This window comes from Suillus paluster, assembly GCF_016628075.1.
Source record: "Suillus paluster strain FC165 chromosome Unknown EDB91scaffold_18, whole genome shotgun sequence".
NCBI classification, from domain to species: Eukaryota; Fungi; Basidiomycota; class Agaricomycetes; order Boletales; family Suillaceae; genus Suillus; species Suillus paluster.
Genome location: NW_024537578.1, coordinates 342,970 through 365,384, shown reverse-complemented (window position 1 = coordinate 365,384; position 22,415 = coordinate 342,970). Strand labels below are relative to the sequence as shown.

Here is a 22,415-nt window from a genome sequence, read left to right as displayed (position 1 = left end):
ATCAGCAAAAAATATATTTTCTATATGGAGCATTGGCCTGTAAGGGTTCTGCATCACCAGCATATACAGGGAGTGTAGAGATATTATGATTTGACTGAGGCATCGGCCTGCAAGGGTCTGCATCACCGGCCTACACAGATACTGCAGAGATATCATTCTGTATATAGGACACCGGCCTGCAAGGGTTCTGCATCACCGGCCTATACAGGTAGTGCAGAGATATCATGATCTGGCTGAGACATTGGCCTGCAAGGGTCTGCATCACCGGCCTACACAGATACTGCAGAGATATCATGATCTGGCTGAGGCATCGGCCTGCAAGGGTCTGCATCACCGGCCTACACAGATACTGCAGAGATATCATTCTGTATGTAGGACACCGGCCTGCAAGGGTTCTGCATGACCGGCCTATACAGGCAGTGCAGAGATATCATTCTGTATATAGGACACCGGCCTGCACAGGTTCTGCATGGCCGGCCTATACAGGCAGTGCATTGGTCGGCTGGTGTCCTGTACACCTGGTTTTGCAGGTCAATGTACATGTCCTATCAACAGGTTATGCAGTACCATAAGACTGAAAGGTGTGGGTCCACGCCATTTATGGGAAGTGGTATTGTGGCGTATATGTTACCAAACTGTGAGAACACCCATGCTGAGCTCAAAATGGGATTCACTACAAAGAGGCTCATCGCATGCAAGGACTTTTCTTTCTGATTTCTCTCTCTCGACTCTACCATAACTAGATAATACGTACTACAGAACATAATAGTTTTTGATAGGTATTAGAAATGATTTAGGCAAGAAAGACTAGGATCAATACCTACACAATCAGTAGACATTTAGCGTTACTACATCACTATTAGTAGGATCAATGTCTAAATGACCAGCGACTTCCGAAATCGCTCCAGAAGCGCACATCAAGCGCACCAAATATGTCGATGCCAGAAAGTACCTTGATACAGAGGCAGACATCGACTCGGAGGATGAGGGTATAGAGGATGAAGATGACAAGGGTATAGAGGATGAAGATGGTAAGTCTTGTATCTTGTCTCTATCTCCAGTTGTCTCATCTTCCTGTACAGAGGGCGGTTCCTTCATAAATGACCAGGCTTCTGAGGATAGTCACACACCAGCATTGTCGGACCCTCTGCAAGACGAAGCAGCATGGGACATCCTAGAGGAGTACCTCACCTCGGACATGAACTTCCCTCAAATGGAAGTGAAACTTGTTTCACACCTGGGTTCTCGATATTGTGAAGAGGATTGGATGGAGGCGACGCATGCACTGTTCTCAGCCAATGAAGACAATACCCAGGCTTTGACAAATCTTCGCACTGTCAAGGCTCGGCACTTTTTGCCACCAGCGAAAGTTGCAGGGCCCTCGAGGGGGTCATTCCATCAATCTGCATGTGCTTGGTTCAACAAGGTGGCAGATCTCGAGAGCAGGTTCGCCCCAAACTCTGGGTTGTCACGAGTCAACCCTCCATCACAATTGGTTCCTTCCTCCAGCGAGGTCACATGCCGCACTATCAAGTGTTTTATTCAAGATGAAATCGGCTCTAGCCATGCATACTACCTTCTGGAGGTGGAATTCTCAGACAACCCGATGTCCATGGCTCACTGGGAGTCCATATTGGATGCCATCGTGGATGCTGTCACTTGTGAGGCAAGGCTCCAAATATTTGACACGCGGACATCCGATGTAGTCGAACATGCAATTTCAAGCACAACGTCTCCAGCAGTCTCGGACCAATTCCCTAGAGGAATAGGAGTGTTCGAAGAGCTGGCGTCGAGTACGCAAGATGATGGGATGGCATCAGCGCGTAGCCTTCCGACGTGGCTTGTCACAGTGCCCTGTGAGTTAATATCTCCTATCAATTTGCTATATCTAACCCCAATTTCTAGTTTCGAAAACATCTTTTTTGGCCGCGCAGTTGAAAAGCAAGGGCTTCGAGGTCTACACACATTCAACGCTCCCAGGCCATCTGTGCGTCAAGGCCGAAGACACCCTAGTCATAAAAAAGGCTTGGCCTTCCACTCACGCAAACTGCTTTTTCGACGTTCTTTTTGTCCCTCGGGAGGATCAGGTCACCAGCAAACCTAGCTTGACAATCCCTGGCTGGTATCGCCCCATGTGTGGGCAATATCGGCATGACGTGGGATACACATATTCATATGATCTGCAAACCAACACCATCACACTGTTAGTTGCATCCAGGGAAGTGCCAGGGCGGGAAGTCAGGAAGGACCACCACATGCCGCGCCTATACAATCCTCCCAACGGCGACTCAAGCTCTGCAGGTTGAAACAAGACCTACCTTCACGGCCTGCTGGTGCTCAAACTGCATAGAACCGCAGTTGTTGAGATCCCAATTCCCGCTCCGGAGAGCATTATACTTCACCAGGAGTTGAGATGCAATCCTGCGTTCGTGCAATCTACATTGCATGTGTATGCCGCGCAACACTGGATAGAAGGTGACTTAGTAAGGGTTAGGGCAGGGGAAATGTTTGGATGTACGGCTAAGATTCAGTGTGTTGAGATATGCACCCAGTTGGCATCAGCGCACATGGAGGAATTGGTGCATATGGAGAAAATCTCTCATGAACCAATCATGTTCTCCATCTCCGATCTCGAAAGGAAATTCCACATGGGGGACAGTGTTCGTGTGCTCGACAGTAGTTTAGTGACCTCGCAACTCAAGGGAAAAACTGGAATGGTTGTCCAAGTTAATGACAACACAGTTGATGTACTCGACCAGTCTTCCAAATTCGAAGTAAGTGACTCGTTGACTGTCATATCATCACTAATGTTTCTTCAGTTCACCGTTGCAATCAATTCTTTGGCAACGTTTGTTGGGGGGGACGTCAGCAAACAGGAGGCTCCCACAAACGTATCAACCGACACTCCGATGAAAGGTGATTACTTTGTTGTAACCGAGGGCTTCTATATAGGCGAATTCGGGGTGGTATCCAAGGTCGATATGAGGAGCAGGACACTTGCATTCTTCTCGGCCTCGATACATCAATACATATGGGTGCCGATAAGGATGACGGCCTTCAATCCCAACCCGACTGCCCTTCAATATACTCGTGAGCGCGGATATGACATTGTAGCTAGTGATATCGTTCAAGTCGTTAGAGGTGACTCACTCCGTGCGTCAGGGATGGTACTGCATGTGAATCTGAATGATAAAACATTAACATTCAAAGACACGCAGCTAAAAGAGGTTAGCTCCTATCTATTTTATCAATCCAGGTTTGATAGTAATGATCATAGTTCACTACCTCCATAACGCATGTCGCAAGAATTCATGGGCGGGCAGATCGTGATCCGATGTGGCACCTTCTCGGCAAGGAGGTATTTATCATTCAGGGCCCTATGAAATCCTACCAAGGAACCTTGCATTCGCTCTCACAGCACACATGCGAGGTTGCAGTTCAAGGTCGGAAGCAAGAAATCCCGCGAGCTCATGTTATCAGGTCAGAACACTTTGCTTACTTTGCTTTGTTCGCTACTCATGCACATGCAGCTGGAAGGGTGTTCTCCTCACTGGTGTTTACTTGCCTCCACGTCAGCTAAGGGAATTCCTCAGATTAGCTCGAGGTTCATTCATCCAGCCCCCGCATATCACACCACCTCGAACTCCTTGTCACTTGCCTCCTCCTGATGTGTCACATGCTGATCAGACCGCTCCTGCTGTACAGGTATCAGTGTGGGATGCTCCCGTCGACTCACTGGTGATAGATCAGCGTCCATCCCCTGCAGCCCCTCATGACGACCCTTGGACATTGAACGAGGCTGACAGGGAAGAACACCAATTGCATCCTCCCAGTGCGAGTACATCCTCTTCTCCTGGTACACCTCATCTTATTTCACGTTCGGTCCACATCCACTCATGTCGATCGCAGCAGACAATCTCACTGCAATCTTACACAATCCCTTGATCACTGAGTTGTACTATAATTGGCACATGAAATTGCGCATAGCAAACCCATCATCTGATTGGGCATCCTACCATAACTGGATTGTTGACACTGTTGCCCTGGACCCATTTCTCCTCGAGAAAGGTCCGGTGAAAGATGGTGAAATCCTTATCAGGTATTCCTCCAGAACGAAAAATAAGGGGATGAAGGAAGATCCAATTCCTATCAGATATCTTCTCCTGGAAGCACCGACAGGAAAAAACAAGAAGTTCACTTTGATATGAGGCGACCTCATGGGGAGCATTCATACAACGATGACAGCCAGGAAGGACGAGAAAGATATAACCACAATGGAAGGGAAGAAATTTGCTCGCGCTGATACGTGTATGATTATCAACAAAACTGTGTAGATAATTTGGGTGGACATGGGCATTTGTTAGTGGTGTTCATTGACAATTATACAAAGTCAAAATTAGCAATTCACTACTATTTCCTTGACCAATAGTACAGCTGCAGTACAAGTAATTAGTTGCAGTACTATCAGTTATCACAACTTCGGTCAACTGGTTCATCCGCCGAACACAAGCTCGGTCAACTGGCTCATCCGCCGAACACAAGCTCCACTCAGCATCCAGTATCAGTGCTTCAGCATTTAAGTACACGGGCCTCATAGTGTCTAACTAAAAGTTAAACAATTAAAAAGGTTTTATTGAATGTGCATTATGAACTGGTACAAAATTATGCAGGGCTGTAGGATATGCTGCAAAGGAGAAGATCCATTGAATTGAGTGGACCTCTGGCGGAATACTCAAATCGGACAGTGCCCCGCTAGGTGCGCCACTTAGCGGGACACTCACATGACTCATGCGCATTTTTAAGATCGTTGTCAGAATCTAACTTTAGACATATCCATGCGCATATTCGTAATTTGTCCTCCCTTTGCCCACCAAACATAGCTGCCCTCTGCCCCCTCAATCGATTCAAAGCAGAGTTTCAATTTAATACATATTTGATCATGTGGCATATCTACCATTTATATATGAATCTTGTGGTTTACATATACGTGTCATTTTCATTATCTGATTATGAATCTAACAATAAGGCAGATCTATGCCAACAAATTCAGCAATTTTGTCTATACATATTCCTCATATGTCTATGAATCTGGGGTCAAAACTAATTGTGAACCTTTTCAGACTCTGATCATGAATTTTGAGACCATTTCAAGTTCATCCGCATCAAAAATTGCTTGATGACATGCTGTTATATCATCAAGCTGTCATGGATAAAGAAGATGGTTGCTCCAGATACATCTGTGGATCTTGTCTCGACGATATCAATGCTAACAAGACGCCCATGCTTTCTCTTGCCAATAACCTCTGGGTCGGAGAGATCCCTAACGAGCTCGCAATGCTTACCTTACCAGAGCGTGTACTTGTTGCTCTGTCCTATCCTGCAGCATACATTGTCAAACTTTACCCAAAAAGGCGAGGAGCGCTCAACTGGGATGCTGCAGGTCTCAACAGTGGACTTCGTGGAAATGTTTCAACCTATCGTCTTCATACATCGGGCATTGCGGCTATGGTTGAAGGAGATCTACTCCCCCCTAAACCGGTCATATTAGCAACTACAATTGGCATTTCCATTGTTGGTCCCAACAACTTTCCGGAGCGATGTATGCCTTCTTTCCTGACTGTTAGTCAGTGTCATCTGTGGAATGCGTTGCTTTTTCTTAAGCAACATAATCCTCTTTATTGCGATATCACCATTTCAAAAGCCAATATTTCACTCTTTCCCAAACATGGGATACCCGAAGTTATTTTGTCTTCTGTTAGACACTTGCCCAACGTCGAAATGGTTGATGCTGAACGAGATAATTATGTACCTGATGATGACGCTGAAGATGTGTTTAATGGTCTGTATGTCCTTGCCAATATATTTTGGTATACTTACTGTGATACAGAATTGAATACAGTATTTCCTACTGGGTGCAATATTGAAGAAGAAAGTGTCATCAAGAACACCGGTAAGTATTTTGGCTCTGTTAATCCACAGAATTAAAATGATTTCCACTGTACTCAGTGCAATCGAATGTTTTTCCCATGCAGTCTCACGGAGTACTGGATAGTAATGTGTCAGAAGTGGACGACAATCAGTTATTTGCTCATGCACTTTCCAATATGTCTGAACAATACACAGTACAGCGCGGCAACAGTTTCATTAACGAATATCCTCAACAATGTGACGATCAATCACTGAGTATCGGCGATTCTGACAACCCGAATCACTTGCTCAGAGCTTTTCCCTACCTATTTCCATATGCAACAGGAGGGTTCGAAGTTGAATGACTGCGACCTGTACCATATGAAGCTCATGCACAATGGGCCATGTGTTATGCAGACCATTAGATTTCGCAAAGACATGCTCTTCATGTTTCAGCTTTTCGGAGTAATTCAGAAGCGACAGGTATGTAAACAAGCCGCTATGCAGGTGTGTGAAAGTTTTTATGGGACGAGTGACCTTTATAACGATTTGCCAGGTCAAAAAACATGACTTTCTCAGATCCGAACGAGAATTTTGCCAACTTACAGTGGATGATTTGTGTAAAGCAAGCAAAGAAGAACAGAAACGACTCCCCTTGTCCAATCCTACTATACAAGCACTGAAACGACACCTCACTGCAGTGCGTTCAAAGGTCATTGGGACTGACGAGTCTCGCACTAAAATATGTTCTCTCATCTGGGGAATGTGTATCTTGAAGAATCCTCCTTCATTATGGATCACCATTAACCCCACTGACACGCATGACCCTATAGTGCAAATACTTACAGGCGCAGAGATAGATCTGGATACTTTCGATTGATCTGCAGGACCAGACTCACACACACGTTCCATCAGAATTGCAAATGATCCATATGCAGATGCAAAATTCTTCCATTTTGTTGTTGCTGCTATCTTGGAGGATCTTTTCGGTATCAAGGCAGGACATCATAGTAAATCTGGTATTGAACGTCATACAGGCATATTTGGTACCATCAAAGCCTATATTGGAACGGTTGAAGCTCAAGGGCAAGGAACGTTGCACTTGCATATAATCCTTTGGCTGCACAATGCGCCGACATCATCAGAGATGAAATCACTGTTATTGTCAGAGCAATTCCGCAACAAAGTTGTATCATACATCGCTCAGAATATTCGAGGTCATCACCCTGGAGTTACACAAGAAACACTGAAGACGCTTCCCCATGAAACTGCAGTGTCATATTCTTGCCCACTAGATCCAAGGACATCCAGTTTTATATGCAATGAGCAAAGTACACTCCAGAGTCTTGTGCATGCCGTTCAGATTCATTCTTGCTCTAGTAGCTGTTTGAAAGTTGTGCGGGGACGAATTAGTTGCAAACGACGAGCACCTTTCCCAGTGGCAGAAAGAGCTTGGGTCGACTCAGAAGGAAACTGGGGACCTAGGCAATCATTCGGAATGATGAACAACTGGAATCCGACCATCCTACTGGCCACGAGAGCCAATGACGACATGAAACTGATTACCAATGGCAAAGAGACGAAGGACATCAGATTCTACATTTCGATGTATACTGCCAAAAACCAGCACCATTCTTCTAATGCATCAGCATTGCTAGCAAAGTCATTTGCTTTTCATTGAACAGAAGACAAGAGGAATTCGAACGCTCAAGCACTCAATAAGCGTTTGATCCAACGCTGTGCTGACTCGCTCAGTTGAGAACAAGAATTCAGTGCACCTGAGGTCATCACATAAAGTGGGGAGATCAATACATATCCCATCACTTCAAATCCATTTACTTTGCTTCAGTGTTAAACTTGCTGAAGAAGACATGGCCACACCTTGTTTCGCATCGGTCTGTGATTTACTCCTGGACAAAACACCATTTAGACTGAGTCACACTACAGACCTGTTACTGAACTTTCCAGCAAAGGACAGCTGGAAATCCGAAAAGATTCAGCAGAAGACTACGATGTAAGTTAAAGAAACTGTTGTCTGGATCATTAATAAAGTTGACATGCTAACCTGTTTTCTTGTAGATGGAATACACTGTGCTGCACTTTGAGGAAGAAACTCAATCACTCCAACTACGTGATCAAATACGAGAATACATTGATCGTGGAGATGCCTTAGAACACTTCAGTTATATTGACTACTTCCTCAATACCAATGATGAAGTCGTATCAAATGACAAAGAACCAGCATCACTTCAATGGAAAACCAACAGTTGAATTCAATACAGGTCGTCTTCAGGACATGACAATCACGAAACCATGCCATATTTTCCTGGACCATGGCTGCCACGTCGAAATGATGAGCAGTCCTATCCTTTATATTGCGTGTCTATGCTAGCTCTGTTCAAGCCATGGCGATCATTGCTCGATCTCAAGCTGCCTCATTTGACATTTACCAAAATGTTTCTTGCATTTACCGAAACTGCTTCACCACAGATTCTGAAAGCAATAGACAACATCCAATACTTCTATGAGTGCTCAGATAAAGCACAGGAAAATCGGATCGGGAAAGCATTTGGAACGGCCTGGAGTGAAGCTTCTGAGTGTCATGATGAAGAGAGAGATGAAGCTGATGAACCAGAAGATGCATCTGAGTCACTTGTGCCACATTGCGATGACACTCAAGTGGACATAACTGAAGAAGATATCAAAAATGCAATGCAGGACAATTACTCCACACGGGAATTGCTTTGCGCTGATGTTGCTATCAACATTGCTGAAGACTTTGGCATTTTCAACGATGTACCTGTGGACACCACATCTTGTCAACCCTGCCGATGTGCTTCAGAAGATGAAATCTGAATGTACACAGAATGGCAAGATGTTGCACAGCACACTGAAAATACAGAACGGGACAATTCAGCTGAAGAACAAGTAGATGCCGGCTCGGTACATACTGCACCTGATGGGACTGTCCCTATGCCTACTTCATTCCCGACAGTACATGTGCAACCTCAACAGCCTGAAGAGCAAGTACAATGCCCGGAGTTGAACAGAGAACAGCTCATTGCACACACCATTGTTCGCAACCACCTACTCGCTCATCTTTCTGGAGAACGCCATCCACAGCTGTTAATGTTGGTTACAGGTGAAGGTGGTACAGGCAAATCAAGGCTAGTGAACGCTATTACTGAGACCTTTGCTCATCATGGATGCAAATCAAAACTAACACGTACTGCAATGTCAGGAGTCGCAGCTTGTATCATTGGAGGTTCAACTTTGCATTCTTGGGCTGGGCTTCCACCCCGTCAAATGCCCCACACTGATAAATGGGCTACTCATCCACGTCCCGATATGGCTTGTCGTCGACACAATAACATGGATGACAAAATATTGCTTGTCATTGATGAAAGTAGTATGTTAACAGCAGAACAACTCACTCTATTGTCACAGGTAAGTACAGTAACACTTTGCAGTGATAGTATACAATCAGCTCATGATCTGAACACAACACTTACAGGTGCTCGGCATAGTTCGCACAGGAGAGGAGACAGATACTGCAATCCTTTTCGGAGCATTGAGCATCCTACTGATCACTAATTTCCATCAATTTGGACCGATTGGTAACATCAAAAAAACCCTTTTTGCGCACCTTCCTCCAAATCAGAAATGCAAACTGGGACATTATATATTTGAACAGTTCCGCACCGTTATCCGTCTTCATCAGCAAATGCGAATAGAAGATGAGGTCTGGGATGGTATACTGCATCGCACACAGGATGGAGAATGTACTGCACAAGACCTTCAGGAGATATGCAACCTGGTTATTATCAATGATGCTTGTTGCGTTCCGGACTTCACTTGTCCTCCCTGGAATGATGCAGTATTGGTCACACCATGGAACAGTGTTCGCATCCGGTGGAATACATTATCGGTGATGAAACACTGCAAATTCAGTGGCACACTGTTGTACATCGCGTCAGCAGAAGATACGTCCAAAGGTTTACCATTGTCAATGGAGCAGCGTCTTGCAACTGCAAAGCTATCCCTTGATGCCACCCAGCACTTGCCAATACAGGTTCAACTTGCAGTAGGCATGAAGGTGATGGTTACAGAAAACATCGCTACTGGGGAAAATCTGGCCAATGGCTTGCACAGTACTATTGTGGATATCTTGCTAGATTCTCGGGAACAAACAAATGAGCATGCACCAAAAGACAACAAGGTCTACCTACAGTATCCACCAGCTGTAGTGATTATCCGTCTCGATTTCACAAAATCCATATCGCTCCACAGATTCAACAAAGGAGAAGTTCCTCTAGTACTGTCTGTCCATCAATTTCAGATCCACACTAAACCGTGCTGCATGGTAACACGACATCAACTGCCATTGACACCCGGATACGCTTTCACAGACATCAAGTCACAGGGACAGACCATAGATCACGTCATCGTCGACATAGGAAAAACAACCTCCTTTGGCTTGAATCCAATCAATGCATATGTAACACTATCAAGAAGCAAAGGGCGACAGAACATCCATCTCTTGCGTGAATTTGAAAACGAGTTGTTTATGTGTCATCCTTCACAAGATCTTAAAGATGAAGATCAGCGCTTAGACATCTTAGCAAGATTGACAGAAGAGAGATACTTTAAAGGAGAATATGGACCGATAGAATTACCTGCATAGCGAGGAGCAGTACACCACAATAAAACAACCTGAAATAAAGCACCCCTAAACATTGGTTCAAAACTAAACTCGAATGGAACTATTAATCTCCATCATTATCATCCACAAAGAACACGTCATGACCGTTACAGATTAGATGCAAAATGAACCCTAGCAACAAAACAAGTAGTGAAATGCAAATGCTACTGCACAGTAAAATAACTCACATAAAAACAGTGCATGGTCATTAACTCACCATGCAACTTCTGATATATTGATAGCAGACTGTACTTGCACAGTAGCAGAAATGCAGGTGCAGTTTCGAACAGCGCAGAGATGTAATGTCGGAAATTTCTAGGGACCATTGTAAGGTCTCATAATACATTTTAAGGACCGATTTTCACACACTGTACTGTAAGGCTTTGAAATGATGGAGATAATCTTAAATGGTGCTTTAAAAGGCTATGGTTCTCACGTTGTAAGCTGTCTTAAAATAGAGTCTGTCGTAGGGAAGATCATGTAAGCGTTACAAGGTCTTAAAAGGGTGGGGACAATAATAGAAGATAAAAATAAGTTTCCAAGGACCACGCTACTATTATCTATTACCATTATCTATTGTTATTATCTAATGCTATTATCTATTACATTATCTATCTACTACTGTTATTATCTAGTATGTATTACTATCTTATCTATTACTATCTAGTATTGCTATTATCTATTACTACTATCTAATGCTAGTCCGTTATTTTAATTGCACCTTGAGGGATTCAAACACTCGTCATTAGTATTATTTGGTATTATAATTCATAGTGCTCACCGGCATAGTTACTGCTACATTATTAGGCCTCTGAATACATTGAAACGTACTTCGCTATATCGTGTATTTGAGCGCCTTATAAGGCAACTGTAAGACATATGAATTCAGATGACATTGAAAATGCTCAGTGCAAGGACAAAAAGTAACAGTACAAAGTATTAATATCAGCGAGAACATCACATTAGCGTTTGGCCCTCCCTCTTCCTCTAGGTTTAGCAACCGACGCCTTGCTGCCGCCGCCGTGATGAGTAACACGCTTTGTGGCCTCAACTTCGGGCTCTGGTGTGTTAGTTGACATGCGAGTTACCGACACAGTTGGCTCAACAGTGTTGTCTAGCGTCAACAGATTGATGCCCAGCTGCACCTGCACAGTTGCAGATGCAGATTGACCTTGGTTGACCGAAATGGAAGCGTGGTAATTGGAGACGACGTCGATGACTGCCGAGGTAGCAGGGAGGTGTGTGAGCATGGAAGCAACTTGAGAAGGAGCATCAAGTTTGTCCAAGAGGTCGTCTTCCCAAGTTCGGGTCTGAGCAGTGATGGAAGGAGAATCGGGAGCTGGTGCAAGACTTGAACTGGTGACGTCAAATACCTCCTTGTTGAAGTAGTCGATGACGCTGCGGGCCCATGGAGTGCGCTTGAACAAGCGCTCCAAGTAAAAATTGTAGTCCACTTGATAGTTGATCTTCGTTTCCACACCAGTCACTGTGAACTCAGGATTGTGCGTCAACAAAAAATGTGCCTTTGAAATCAGGTCATCAATCACGGAACATCAATGTAAGACAATGCGCTCACCATAATAGTGGCGCCCGTGATCAAACCTTCAGTGACGCATTGCACATTGCAATGCTGTCCCCTAGCCTTCTGACCCTTAGTCTTGCCGGAGAGTATTTTCTTCCCATACATCTCAACGTGAACGATCTGAAATGAATGTCAGTGCACCATCTTTCGTATTACAATTGTACTTACTTGTACTAGCACCGGATTCTTGAGAAACTCGTCAGCCACCATGGCATCTGGTCTTGCGAACAGAATGGGTGCTAGCCAAATGTACTCTCCCTCACCGTTTTTCTTCAGCAGACGAAGGAGGCCAGGGTTGTCTCGCTTTCAGGCATCCGTTTGAGATGAGAAGAGGGTAGGGTCGAGCTTGAGTGATGCGAAAATGATACCAGTGCAGCTCTTGATAGCATGCACAATGTTTGACCGCTCAGTGCTAACTGCAGCGCGAAACTGAGAAGTATCATGTAGGTTAGTTGTAGGACAGTCTACCAGTCAAAAGCACATACCAGAGAATCAAACGCCGTGTATTTCTCCATGGAGCCGTGTAAGTCCTTGGACACACACTTGTACAACTCTGCCATAGATCCATTGAGCTTAGCCTTGGGAGATGCCCAGTGTGTAGGACTACAAGGGTCAATGTCAGGCTGAGGTGTTGTCAGGAAGACGCCGGGAATGACCCAGAAATGGTAGAACAACGTGTACTTCTTCCCTTCGGCAGTGATTTTCGCGTCGAGCATGGATGTCTTCTTGAGTGTGCGGTTTCGGCTGCAGGCAGGGACAGTCGCCGAGAGGGTAAGGTAGTCCTTCCTAAGACCTTTAAACTCAACATGCAGGGAGTTGTATGCTTGCTGCACGGTCTCAAGAGCCTACATACATCGAAAATACATTAGAGCGAGAAGGAGAATCATGGCAAGATGAATGTACTTGCCTTGCGAACCTCATGCATGGGCACGTCCAGTGGAGGGACGGACAGGATTGTCCTCAAGGTTGAAAGCTCATTGCTGCTCGAGTCTTCGTCATCAGACAATTCAGCGTCGTCAACAGCGTCAATGTCAGCTTCAAAGTTCTCACCTTCCAAACCATCAGAAGTTATGTCGGCTCGGCTGCGCATGTCTCCCAAATGAAGACAGATGAGCTATCAAAACTATTAGTAAAGACTGTTGGTGGTACAAAAGAGTTGGAACAAACCTGCATGCCAATGCTCCAAGTTATAAGGAAACTGCTATCTTGGCTGTGCTGCTGCTGACGTCTATTGGTGTGATGAGTGATTCATGGCGAGCGGCAATCAAACGATACCTACGTCCTTTGACACGAGCATGATACCAAGAACATATTGGCCGACAATGATGCATAAAGAATCAGCATTCCATGCATGACCTGTCCGAAAATCGCCTAGTGCGCTTTGCAGAGTTTCATAAAGTGGACTCAAAAAGGTCCAAGACGGACCACTGATGAGCATTGTGGAAGATGCAGTGCACAAGCGTCGACATTATGAGTCATGAAAGAATCATTAAGACTAAGTGACTGACCTACAATTGACACCACAAATCTGCTGAGTGTTGCTGAGCGACAGGTGGTAAACATGCCTTGGGTCCAGGGTCCAGGGTCAGGCAAGTTCTGAATCTGTCTGAGTCAAAGTGAGTGAGTGAGTGAGCGAGTGAGCGAGAGGAGTCATAACACACCGCTGCTGTGGCTGTTGCTGCTGCTGCGGTTGAGGGTGAGGTTAGTGGAGAGGGAGGGAGAGAGGGAGTAGTGCATCCACGCTGTTGTTGTTGTTGCTGCTGCTGCCGCTGTTGCTGTTGCTGCTGTGGTTGGGGTGAGGTTAGAGGAGAGGGAGGGAGAGAGGGAGTAGTGCACTGCTGCTGCTGCTGTTGTTGTTGTTGCTGCTGCTGCTGCTACTGCTGTTGCTGTTGCTGTTGCTGCTGCTGTGGTTGGGGGTGAGGTTAGAGGAGAGGGAGGGAGAGAGGGAGTAGTGCACCGCTGCTGCTGCTGCAGTTACAGTTGCAGTTGCAGTTGCGGTTGGGGGTGAAGTTGAAGGAGAGTAGGAAAGAGAGAGAAGCATGCCGCCGCCGTTGCTGTTGCTGCTGCTGTGGTTGGTGGTGAGGTTAAAGGAGAGTGTGGGAGAGAGGGAGCAACACACTGCCGATGTTGCTGTTGCTGTTGCTGCTGCTGCTGCTGCTTTGGTTGCGGGTGTGGGTGAGGTTGGAGGAGATTGAAGTGGGAGAGAGGGAGCTGGGCGCCGCCACCATTGCTGTTGCTGTTGTTGTTGTTGTTGCTGGCAAGAAGGTGGAGTTAGAACAATAGAAGCACTAGCGTTCAGGTCAAACTTACACTTATCAATGCACCCATGACTTCATACAAAGGACCATGTCACTATCAACATGGTTGACGACAAGAAACTTGCCTTGGTGTGCAGGATCGGGAAACAACAAAGCGCCTTGAATGAAGGACTTGAGCAGGATGATGATTGAATCTGCCCTGGGGACAGCTTTGACACGAGTAAGTCTCAGGTCTTGGTCAATCCTGTGAGAACCACCGACGACACCAGTGGTATATGGTTGAACAAGGGCAAACTGAAAGGCCCCAATATCTGGAAGTTCGCATTTGAACATCAGTATAAGCCGAACAAAGACCGCCCTTTCTGCAGTAAGTTGTATAAGTGCGCAGTCGAAGTGTGGGTGCCCATGAAATGAGGGATTAGACCGGAGATGGTCAGTCGACTGCTTCCAGTCAGCAGAATTCTCATGATTGATCCTGAGATAATGATGTTCATGTTATGACCGACGTCCAACAATAATGTTGAAGGTGAGTACACAACCACTAGGACTCGGTCAGAGATGATGATGAGCAACAGGATAGATTGAGCGTGAACGTCTAAGTCACTACAACAGTAGAAACGAAGAGGTTAAGTCTAAGGATTACTTACGCTATCTAGCCTACTCTTATACATAACATTGAATCAGAGTCCTAAAGAAATCAGCCAATAAGAAAAGAGTCGTACGATACTGCGGATGACTAAAGATGACTCATGATATGTAAGCGAATGAGTAAGACGGCAACTAAACAGAAACCCAAGTTCCGACCGGTTCTTCTTTGGGAAGCGAGATTGTTCTAGCCCGTGGAGTAGGGGAACCAATTGGAGAAGCAACGGGTGACCTATGATGAGGAGTCACGTGACCGGCTTGGGTACTGGAAGTAGCCGAAGGAAAACCGAGAAATGAAAAATGGTTCATATTAGGAATTCGTGACAGTTCATGTATCTGAATGAAATACAAGTCAACATAGAAGCTGACAAAGAATCAACAAACTTACCTGGAAATCAACTGGGATAACAATCCATCTCATTAGCTTGTATCCATAAGTTGGCAATGATGTGTTGATGAAGTCGCCAAATTTTTTGTGGGAACCTTGAAATGCTCAATCTTTGGGGCCCCGCACATTCTCGATTTCTTGAATACTGACATGACATTGAGGGGATCCAAGCTTCACATGCCCATCAAAGGTGATAGTATGGTCGTTGTCCTCCTCATCAAGCGCAGAGTCACCTAACGCCTCAAGGCGACGCTGTTCGTCGAGCGTGCCCAAACGTCCTTGCAAAAGTAAGGCTGCAAACTTGTGATGATCAACACGAAGTACCTGTAGTATGATTAATATATATCAGTATTAAGTCGATATCATAAACAAAAACGAGTGCGTAATACCTGCTTGGCGATATCTTTTCCGTTTGATCGAAGGAGATAGGTGGATTTCAGAGGGCCATGGAGTTTTTTGTTAGGGCGCGTGCTGTAGTTGCGTGCAACACCTTTCATTCGGATATCCCGTGGCGCGTGTTTCCAAAGGTGCACCTTTGGAAAGTTCCAGTCTTGTTTGAGGCCTTCCATGGAGGACGTATCGGTAACATAATCAACATAGTCCTAAAAATACTGCGTCAACGATGATGTCTTAATCAGTAGCAAGTAAATTACCTTCAGTGCGGCACCAAATACAAGGAGCTCATTCTCAATCATTGCAATTGTCCGCTCTGTATGGACATTAAGCCTGACCAGGCTGTCCAACTCGAGATAGCTGCAAATGACATGTAGAAGGCGATAGCCTTCCAGACAACTTCTGCGGTCTAAAGCATTGAGTGCCACATAAAATGCTTGCTGTACGATGATTAGTCAAGCAAATATGATGATAGGTTGTTGGTACTTACCAAGACTAAATCATGCTTCTTGTTGTCATCAGTGAAAGTGATGTGAATGACGGTAGCAAAATGATTGAGATCGCGCCATCAAGGAAATTCAGCGACTCTGAAAGCAAGAGATACTGAGCGATTTAGAATATGAAAATGAAAAAAGGACTCAACTGTTTCTCGACCAATTCCATCCCTTCATGTCCGAGATTGCTTAGGATGGTCTTCAACTCGTCTAGTAGACATTTTCCTCCAAGACCGGCATGCACTGCGTGCAATTGATCAAGGCTCAGTGCATCATGGGGATCGGAGTGGTTGACAAGCCAGAGGACGTTCTAAATGTGATGTGTTAGTATTAGAAGATAAGTAGAAAATATTGTTTGCTTACCTCAACTGCGCGTAATCCTAGTGATTTCAAAAGTTCCTTGCCTTGAGTTTTGCTGCGTTTATACACAGCGAGTGCATCCTGCGCGTCTTTCGCAGTCCTGATTGCAAATGTTTTGGACAGGTCAGAAAGCTCGTTGACTGGTATGAGGCACACGGGGCACGGGCACTTGCATTGCACACTGCAAATAAGAGACATCATGCATCTGTGAATATCATTGAAAACTGTCACAACAAATATGTCAGGGCACTCACTGTTCTTTGTAATCTGCTGAGAGTATTAGTATTACTGGGAATAGCCAGCGCATGATTTTGTCGTAGCACATATACAAATAACCGGTCTTTGAATATTGCTCAAGGTTGAGGAGAATTTTGACGAAGGCTTCGTGCCATACGACACACTTAAAGTTGATGAATCCCGGTTTTCCATGTTCGGACGCTTTTTCTTCAATCTGCAATATCAACAGAGTTGTCGTTATATTAGGTTAGACATCATTGAACAGCGCAGACTCACGATCGGAAGCCAACCAACTACTCGACCACCACCAATGCCCTCGCCATTTCGAATATCAACAGGTAAATTCGCACAATGAACCATGACGGGATATCCTTTAACAGTGCCATGTGTGGACAGCTTGGTCTTATCTGCATACAATATAAAACAAAGTGGGGCAGCATTTAGATCAGCCGGGAGACGAGACTGATTACATGGACACAATCATTGCACATATACACAGACATTAAACACAGTAACCTACTTGAATGTCCCACCAACGATCAGCTGTCCATGGTTCACTAAAGAACCGCTCAAAATTGGTACCGTTATGCTTGTAGCCATGTTCGCGTCCCATATGAAATGCGGTGCAAGGAGCGGGTTATCCAAGAGATCAAGGGCCCAGTCCCATATCGGTCTCGCATATACCCCAAATACTCGCTGCTCCTTCTTGTAGGGCACCTTGATGTCATGTTTGGTAAACTAATAAACAACAATCTAGGCAGTCAGAGCAGCATAGCGTGATACAAAAGAAAAGAGAACATACCGGTGTCAACTCGGCTGCAGCATTATCTAATGCCATACGGAGATCGGCCTCATTTTTCAGTGTGATATGGGTGTCGCCCTGCGCTATGCGCATGATAAGACTGAGGAGCTTGTTGACCTGGCCCTGATTAAGGGCAGCTTCAAGTGCGATTTCAGAGAACTCAAAGTCTCCCCGTGAGCGGAACGGATGCCAAGGCTTTTCATCTGCAGGAGGTGCTTTAAGCGCCTCCGAAGCAACACCAAACTCTTCGAATGTTTGGAGTAGAGTCTCACGGCAAGAACGGGGATGGAATTTGGTTTTGAACTCATGAGGGTGTCCAATGTGCACTGCAGGCTGGGGTGGGATGTTTTCAGGACCAGTATTACTGGTCATGCTAGCATTGGATAAGACTATCGTTGCATAGATAGTTGTCAATTGGTTGCATCTCAGAAACGAAGAATGAAACACATACCTGGGCTCTGAACACCCTCGTTTCCGGCATCAAATTCCATGTGGTTGTCCAGACCAGCTGTAGGTGTTGGAAGCATCAGAGTGAACATTCTACCATCAAAATTGAGTAAAATAGTGTACCTTGCCCCATGTCAGCTTGCGATTCAAGGTTTGCGGCTAACGAGTCATCCACGACAATGCATGATGGACCAGCCGCTGCTGCTAAGGCTGCTGTTCGTTGAGTTTTCTTATGGTGTGCTGTTTAAAATCGATCAGAATCAAATAACATGAGTGAGAGTAAATATTGAGCAATGGATGGACTTAAGGACCCACCTAGAGCTGATCGCCGATCTCTCTTGAACTCCAGAGCAAAGGCCTCTTGTCCCTCTGCATCGTGCATCTTGCAAGTTGATTGATGTCGCTTGATGCCTTGGGACTTATACATATTCCTGCACTGAGAGTCGCTTGTTAGTGTTTTTGAGTTATAATTATATTTACCATGACTTGAATGGTTTGGGGCCATGGCCACAATACAATATTTAGAAAGATATATACACGTCAGTGTACAAAAGAGCTTAAGAGAAGGCGTTGAGTTGATGGGTCAATCCTCATTGATTCCGCCTTGTAAGGTCACATGATAAGATTCGTCACAATGTGTGACAACATCTGATAAGTTCTTATGTATTCTTCCGCTGGCCTCAAAAGGGACTTGTAAGATACCTCATAATGCATGTGACCTGATTTATAAGCCGGCAGCATTGTAAAGGTCACTTAACTTTTTCCGACAAAAGACCCGCGTGATTGTCTAAAAACTGAATCAACAGCGAAATCAGTCTCATAGATTATAATTAACAAAGTACATCACCTATCAAAAAAGTACCTGGCAGATTGCAAGTATTGTGAGACATGATGGTTGTGAATGAAAAAGTTCTAAACAACGCATTGTGATAAACATACACCACACAACTAGATAATACATCATGCTTAGTTGTTACAATCACAAAAATTACAGGACTGTGACCGATATTCTCCTATACTGAATGACATTACTACCAACTACTATCATCATGGTCTTCAACAGCACAACATATCACCATACTATGAAACAAAACCCCAACTATGCTATTTCAGCTCAGATTGCACAATGTGCAGAATAGCGTCCAGGTGGTACAGGTCACATCTACATGGATAAACTCACGAACGACCCCTATGTTTTGATTGCCATTGTGCATGTTTCAGATTTCAGACTGCAATGCACACCGAGTGGAAGCTATCAAGATCCTCAATATGGTACTCTGGACAAAGCTAAGTACCAATTTATCGGAGAAAGACTGCACGGTGCCAATGATTTTGATGAAGATTTCATGAGAATGTATTCGCTACTCAGCAACATCCAAAATGCTGGAGCGAAAACGCAATATTGCAAAGACATGCTGAATGAAAACACAATCAGGTTTGCTAAGAATGTATTCGAAAAAAGAGTAAGCATCAAAACACAATACGGCAAAGCAATTTACTTATCTTGGACCAGGAATTTCCTGTACCAGATTCTCCAACATCCACAAAATGTGCTGTTTATCTAGAGGATCTGGAAAATCCGCAGGAAGGATCTTCCACAGTTACTCTAATGAGTAAGATGGACGCTGAAACAGCTCATTGGCCTATCAAAGAAGAGTATGTCAATGACTTGGAAGGTATCAAAGCCAATTACAAGGCAATACCACTCTGCGTCTATGACAGCAATGACATGTTCGTTGAACCGGCGAATGTCAACAAAATGCTACACAACACACTCGTTGAAGTGCACTTCACTCTTCATCATACTTACATTCCAAAATCTACCCTGCCTCACGATTCATTCCGCGCCAATATCAAACAAATTCTGATCCTGGACTCCGGAAAGCAGAGAGAAAATATATACAGAACAGATCCATGTACAGGTCCTATCTGGATGCACCACTCTCCCCCGCCTGCAGATCTCCCACCCACAAAAAAGATGCATACTGAAGAAAGCAGAGACGAGCAGAACGGTAAAGAAAAGGAATGACTTGAATCACCAAAGAAAACATTAGCTACTGTGTCTGATTCAGTAAATACGTGCCACAATGACAATTTATTACATCTGCCAAGTTCAAAACATAGCCGATGTGGACCAGCTCTGCCTTGTTATCTTTTTCGCCCCCTGAGGGTCTCCCAACAAAGGGTAAAAATTGGATCAACTCGGAACAAGCAAGGTGTTAGTCAGCAATGCCAACCCCTTGTGAGAAGAATAGCTGAGTTTTAAAAATGCGAAAAATGTGGCTGTGTATATTGTTCAGATCTCATAGGAGATCAGATTCGAGATCAGGAATATCAACTATTATATAAGCGGGACAACGGGTACAGAGCAGCAGGAGCAAGGTAATAGATAATGGATAATGAAGGATATCCTCAAGGGTCCATGACAAGGAAGTATAACCACATGGCTCCAGTTAGCTATGGTTATCCATAATACTGCCAGGAGCAGGTGACGGAACTCCCCTTCAACTGGGGGAAGATCATTCTTACCCATTTAATCAAATTTAAAACCCATTCGCACTAAATGATAGGAGTAACTCCGTACACAGCAGGTACATACCTCAGTAGTGCTGGACAACCTCGTGACCAGTAAGTCAAGTTGCTTCCTCCCTGGGATTGTTTTTCGGCATTGGGAGATGAACCCCTGCGAACCCTTGGAATCTTCTGGTCTCGCCTGTGGCGAGCTCCCCCCTTGCCAATTTTTCTGTGTGATGATGTGGACATATGAATTATAGCATTATATCTGCACATTTGTTATTTGTGTGTTCCGCAGCTTGTGCGTTTTCGTTAATCCAGAGCTGGCGTGTTTTTGTCAAGAGTTTCTGCATCAGGAAAACCACCGGTTCCTTTTTCCTGCTTATGTTACTTTTTATGCTTAATATGTAATAAATCCAACTGAAAACACTGCTTTTCCCACTTAATTGACTTTTGCAAAAGCGCATTAAGACACACTTAAGCTCACAAGTCCAGACCACCAAAAAAAGCAAGAAAGGGTCTTAGGTTCTCAAGAATCTTCAAGATAGACGAATGAAAGAGTTGCCGGCGATATTTCCGATATTTTGGGCAAGTGGCATGCTCCTTCGTAGCTGCTCAACTGTAGTTAGCACAGAACAATAGTAGTAGGATGAAGATTACTTTTTAGCATAGCTAGGAAGCCAATGATAGCAACAGCGTCACGATGTGCACACCGGACATTATTACGAACATTCCCGATTGATACATATAGCGGATAGTAATCGTTGGCGCCAGTTGCCACTGAAACTGTTGTCTTGTTGCTTCCGAGTATAACCGGAACAAAGGTTGAGCCAGTTGTATCTGGATCTTTGGAAATAATATCCTACCAAAGATCATTAGCATGTATAGTGACATGAAACAAGAAAAGAGAACATACCGCTTGGTTCCAGGCCCAGTCGCCAGACATGAAGTCCTGCCATTGGCATTCATCGTTGTCAGTCGAGAACTCACGGTAGGGCTGGTAGTCCATCTCTGTGGCATAGTCAGGGTTTGCCAACATGTTTCAAACAACCTCATGGGGGTCTCGATACCAAACATTGTGAGATTGACCCATCCACGGTGGTATATTGTTTTCTGGCTTCTCCCCCATGTACTGGACCCTGAAAGATTGCCATTTGACATCACCCAATTGACCTGTCACATCACAAGGACGAGCTTGTGTAAATACCAGTGTTAATTCTAACTAGCTGGAAAAGGACCAAGAAATGTACCATTTAGTTTCAGGTGATAGTTGCGATATAATCTATCACCCGGCCCCACAAACTGCGTGTCCAGATTATCAGGCTCATCAAGAGCCTGACCCGCGTCAAATAAGCGTGTGGAGAAGTCATCATGTCCTGCAAGGAAGTTGTTGTGTGGTTCTTCGGGCTCGTCTTCGACTGTAGCAGTATATGAGATGCTGGTGGTAGGAGCTGATATGAATGTTGGGCGCGAAGCATTCCAGTGCTTTTTGCGCCCTGCCTGAGTCTTGAAGTAGTGTTCACATTTCAAGTACCCACATGGAATCTGAAGGGCGCTGTGGTCCCTGCAAGCAGCCTTGGGCAGCGGATGGTAGCCAAGTTGAAGAGCTGGCCAAAAATGCATGATGAAACTAAGTTCAACATACTGTGTAACAAAGTCTGATTAGTGTGTGTGTACATACTTGTT

The 22,415-nt window shown here is 44.8% G+C and overlaps 6 protein-coding genes across 6 annotated transcripts; 3 read left to right on the top strand and 3 right to left on the bottom strand.

Moving 5' to 3' along the window:
- Positions 1 to 469: 469 nt before the first annotated feature.
- On the top strand, positions 470 to 4,580 carry EDB91DRAFT_1081055 (uncharacterized protein; the record flags this gene model as incomplete). The annotated part of the gene is made up of 11 exons (XM_041315333.1): positions 470 to 536; positions 888 to 1,031; positions 1,083 to 1,856; positions 1,906 to 2,301; positions 2,359 to 2,774; positions 2,820 to 3,153; positions 3,211 to 3,227; positions 3,278 to 3,480; positions 3,531 to 3,856; positions 3,988 to 4,099; positions 4,430 to 4,580. The coding sequence occupies 11 exons, from the start codon at positions 470 to 472 to the stop codon at positions 4,578 to 4,580; spliced, it is 2,940 nt and encodes a 979-aa protein (XP_041178551.1).
- A 625-nt stretch (positions 4,581 to 5,205) lies between these two features.
- EDB91DRAFT_1247163 (uncharacterized protein) lies at positions 5,206 to 6,272 on the top strand (the record flags this gene model as incomplete). The annotated part of the gene is made up of 3 exons (XM_041322779.1): positions 5,206 to 5,839; positions 5,888 to 5,950; positions 6,007 to 6,272. The coding sequence occupies 3 exons, from the start codon at positions 5,206 to 5,208 to the stop codon at positions 6,270 to 6,272; spliced, it is 963 nt and encodes a 320-aa protein (XP_041178550.1).
- A 5,299-nt stretch (positions 6,273 to 11,571) lies between these two features.
- Positions 11,572 to 13,502, bottom strand: EDB91DRAFT_1081052 (uncharacterized protein; the record flags this gene model as incomplete). The annotated part of the gene is made up of 8 exons (XM_041315332.1): positions 11,572 to 12,132; positions 12,186 to 12,311; positions 12,360 to 12,494; positions 12,560 to 12,655; positions 12,677 to 13,036; positions 13,108 to 13,305; positions 13,359 to 13,419; positions 13,471 to 13,502. 8 exons carry the CDS (start codon positions 13,500 to 13,502, stop codon positions 11,572 to 11,574), a joined length of 1,569 nt encoding a protein of 522 aa, XP_041178549.1.
- A 1,004-nt stretch (positions 13,503 to 14,506) lies between these two features.
- Positions 14,507 to 18,140, bottom strand: EDB91DRAFT_1236667 (uncharacterized protein; the record flags this gene model as incomplete). The annotated part of the gene is made up of 12 exons (XM_041321491.1): positions 14,507 to 14,924; positions 15,097 to 15,101; positions 15,483 to 15,586; positions 15,629 to 15,806; positions 15,872 to 16,084; positions 16,136 to 16,315; positions 16,530 to 16,679; positions 16,733 to 16,934; positions 16,984 to 17,180; positions 17,243 to 17,428; positions 17,549 to 17,704; positions 17,769 to 18,140. 12 exons carry the CDS (start codon positions 18,138 to 18,140, stop codon positions 14,507 to 14,509), a joined length of 2,361 nt encoding a protein of 786 aa, XP_041178548.1.
- Positions 18,141 to 19,381: 1,241 nt separating this feature from the next.
- EDB91DRAFT_1081049 (uncharacterized protein) lies at positions 19,382 to 20,244 on the top strand (the record flags this gene model as incomplete). The annotated part of the gene is made up of 2 exons (XM_041315331.1): positions 19,382 to 19,678; positions 19,729 to 20,244. 2 exons carry the CDS (start codon positions 19,382 to 19,384, stop codon positions 20,242 to 20,244), a joined length of 813 nt encoding a protein of 270 aa, XP_041178547.1.
- A 1,110-nt stretch (positions 20,245 to 21,354) lies between these two features.
- EDB91DRAFT_1247159 (uncharacterized protein) lies at positions 21,355 to 22,352 on the bottom strand (the record flags this gene model as incomplete). The annotated part of the gene is made up of 3 exons (XM_041322778.1): positions 21,355 to 21,591; positions 21,646 to 21,740; positions 21,980 to 22,352. The coding sequence occupies 3 exons, from the start codon at positions 22,350 to 22,352 to the stop codon at positions 21,355 to 21,357; spliced, it is 705 nt and encodes a 234-aa protein (XP_041178546.1).
- Between the last annotated feature and the right edge of the window lie 63 nt (positions 22,353 to 22,415).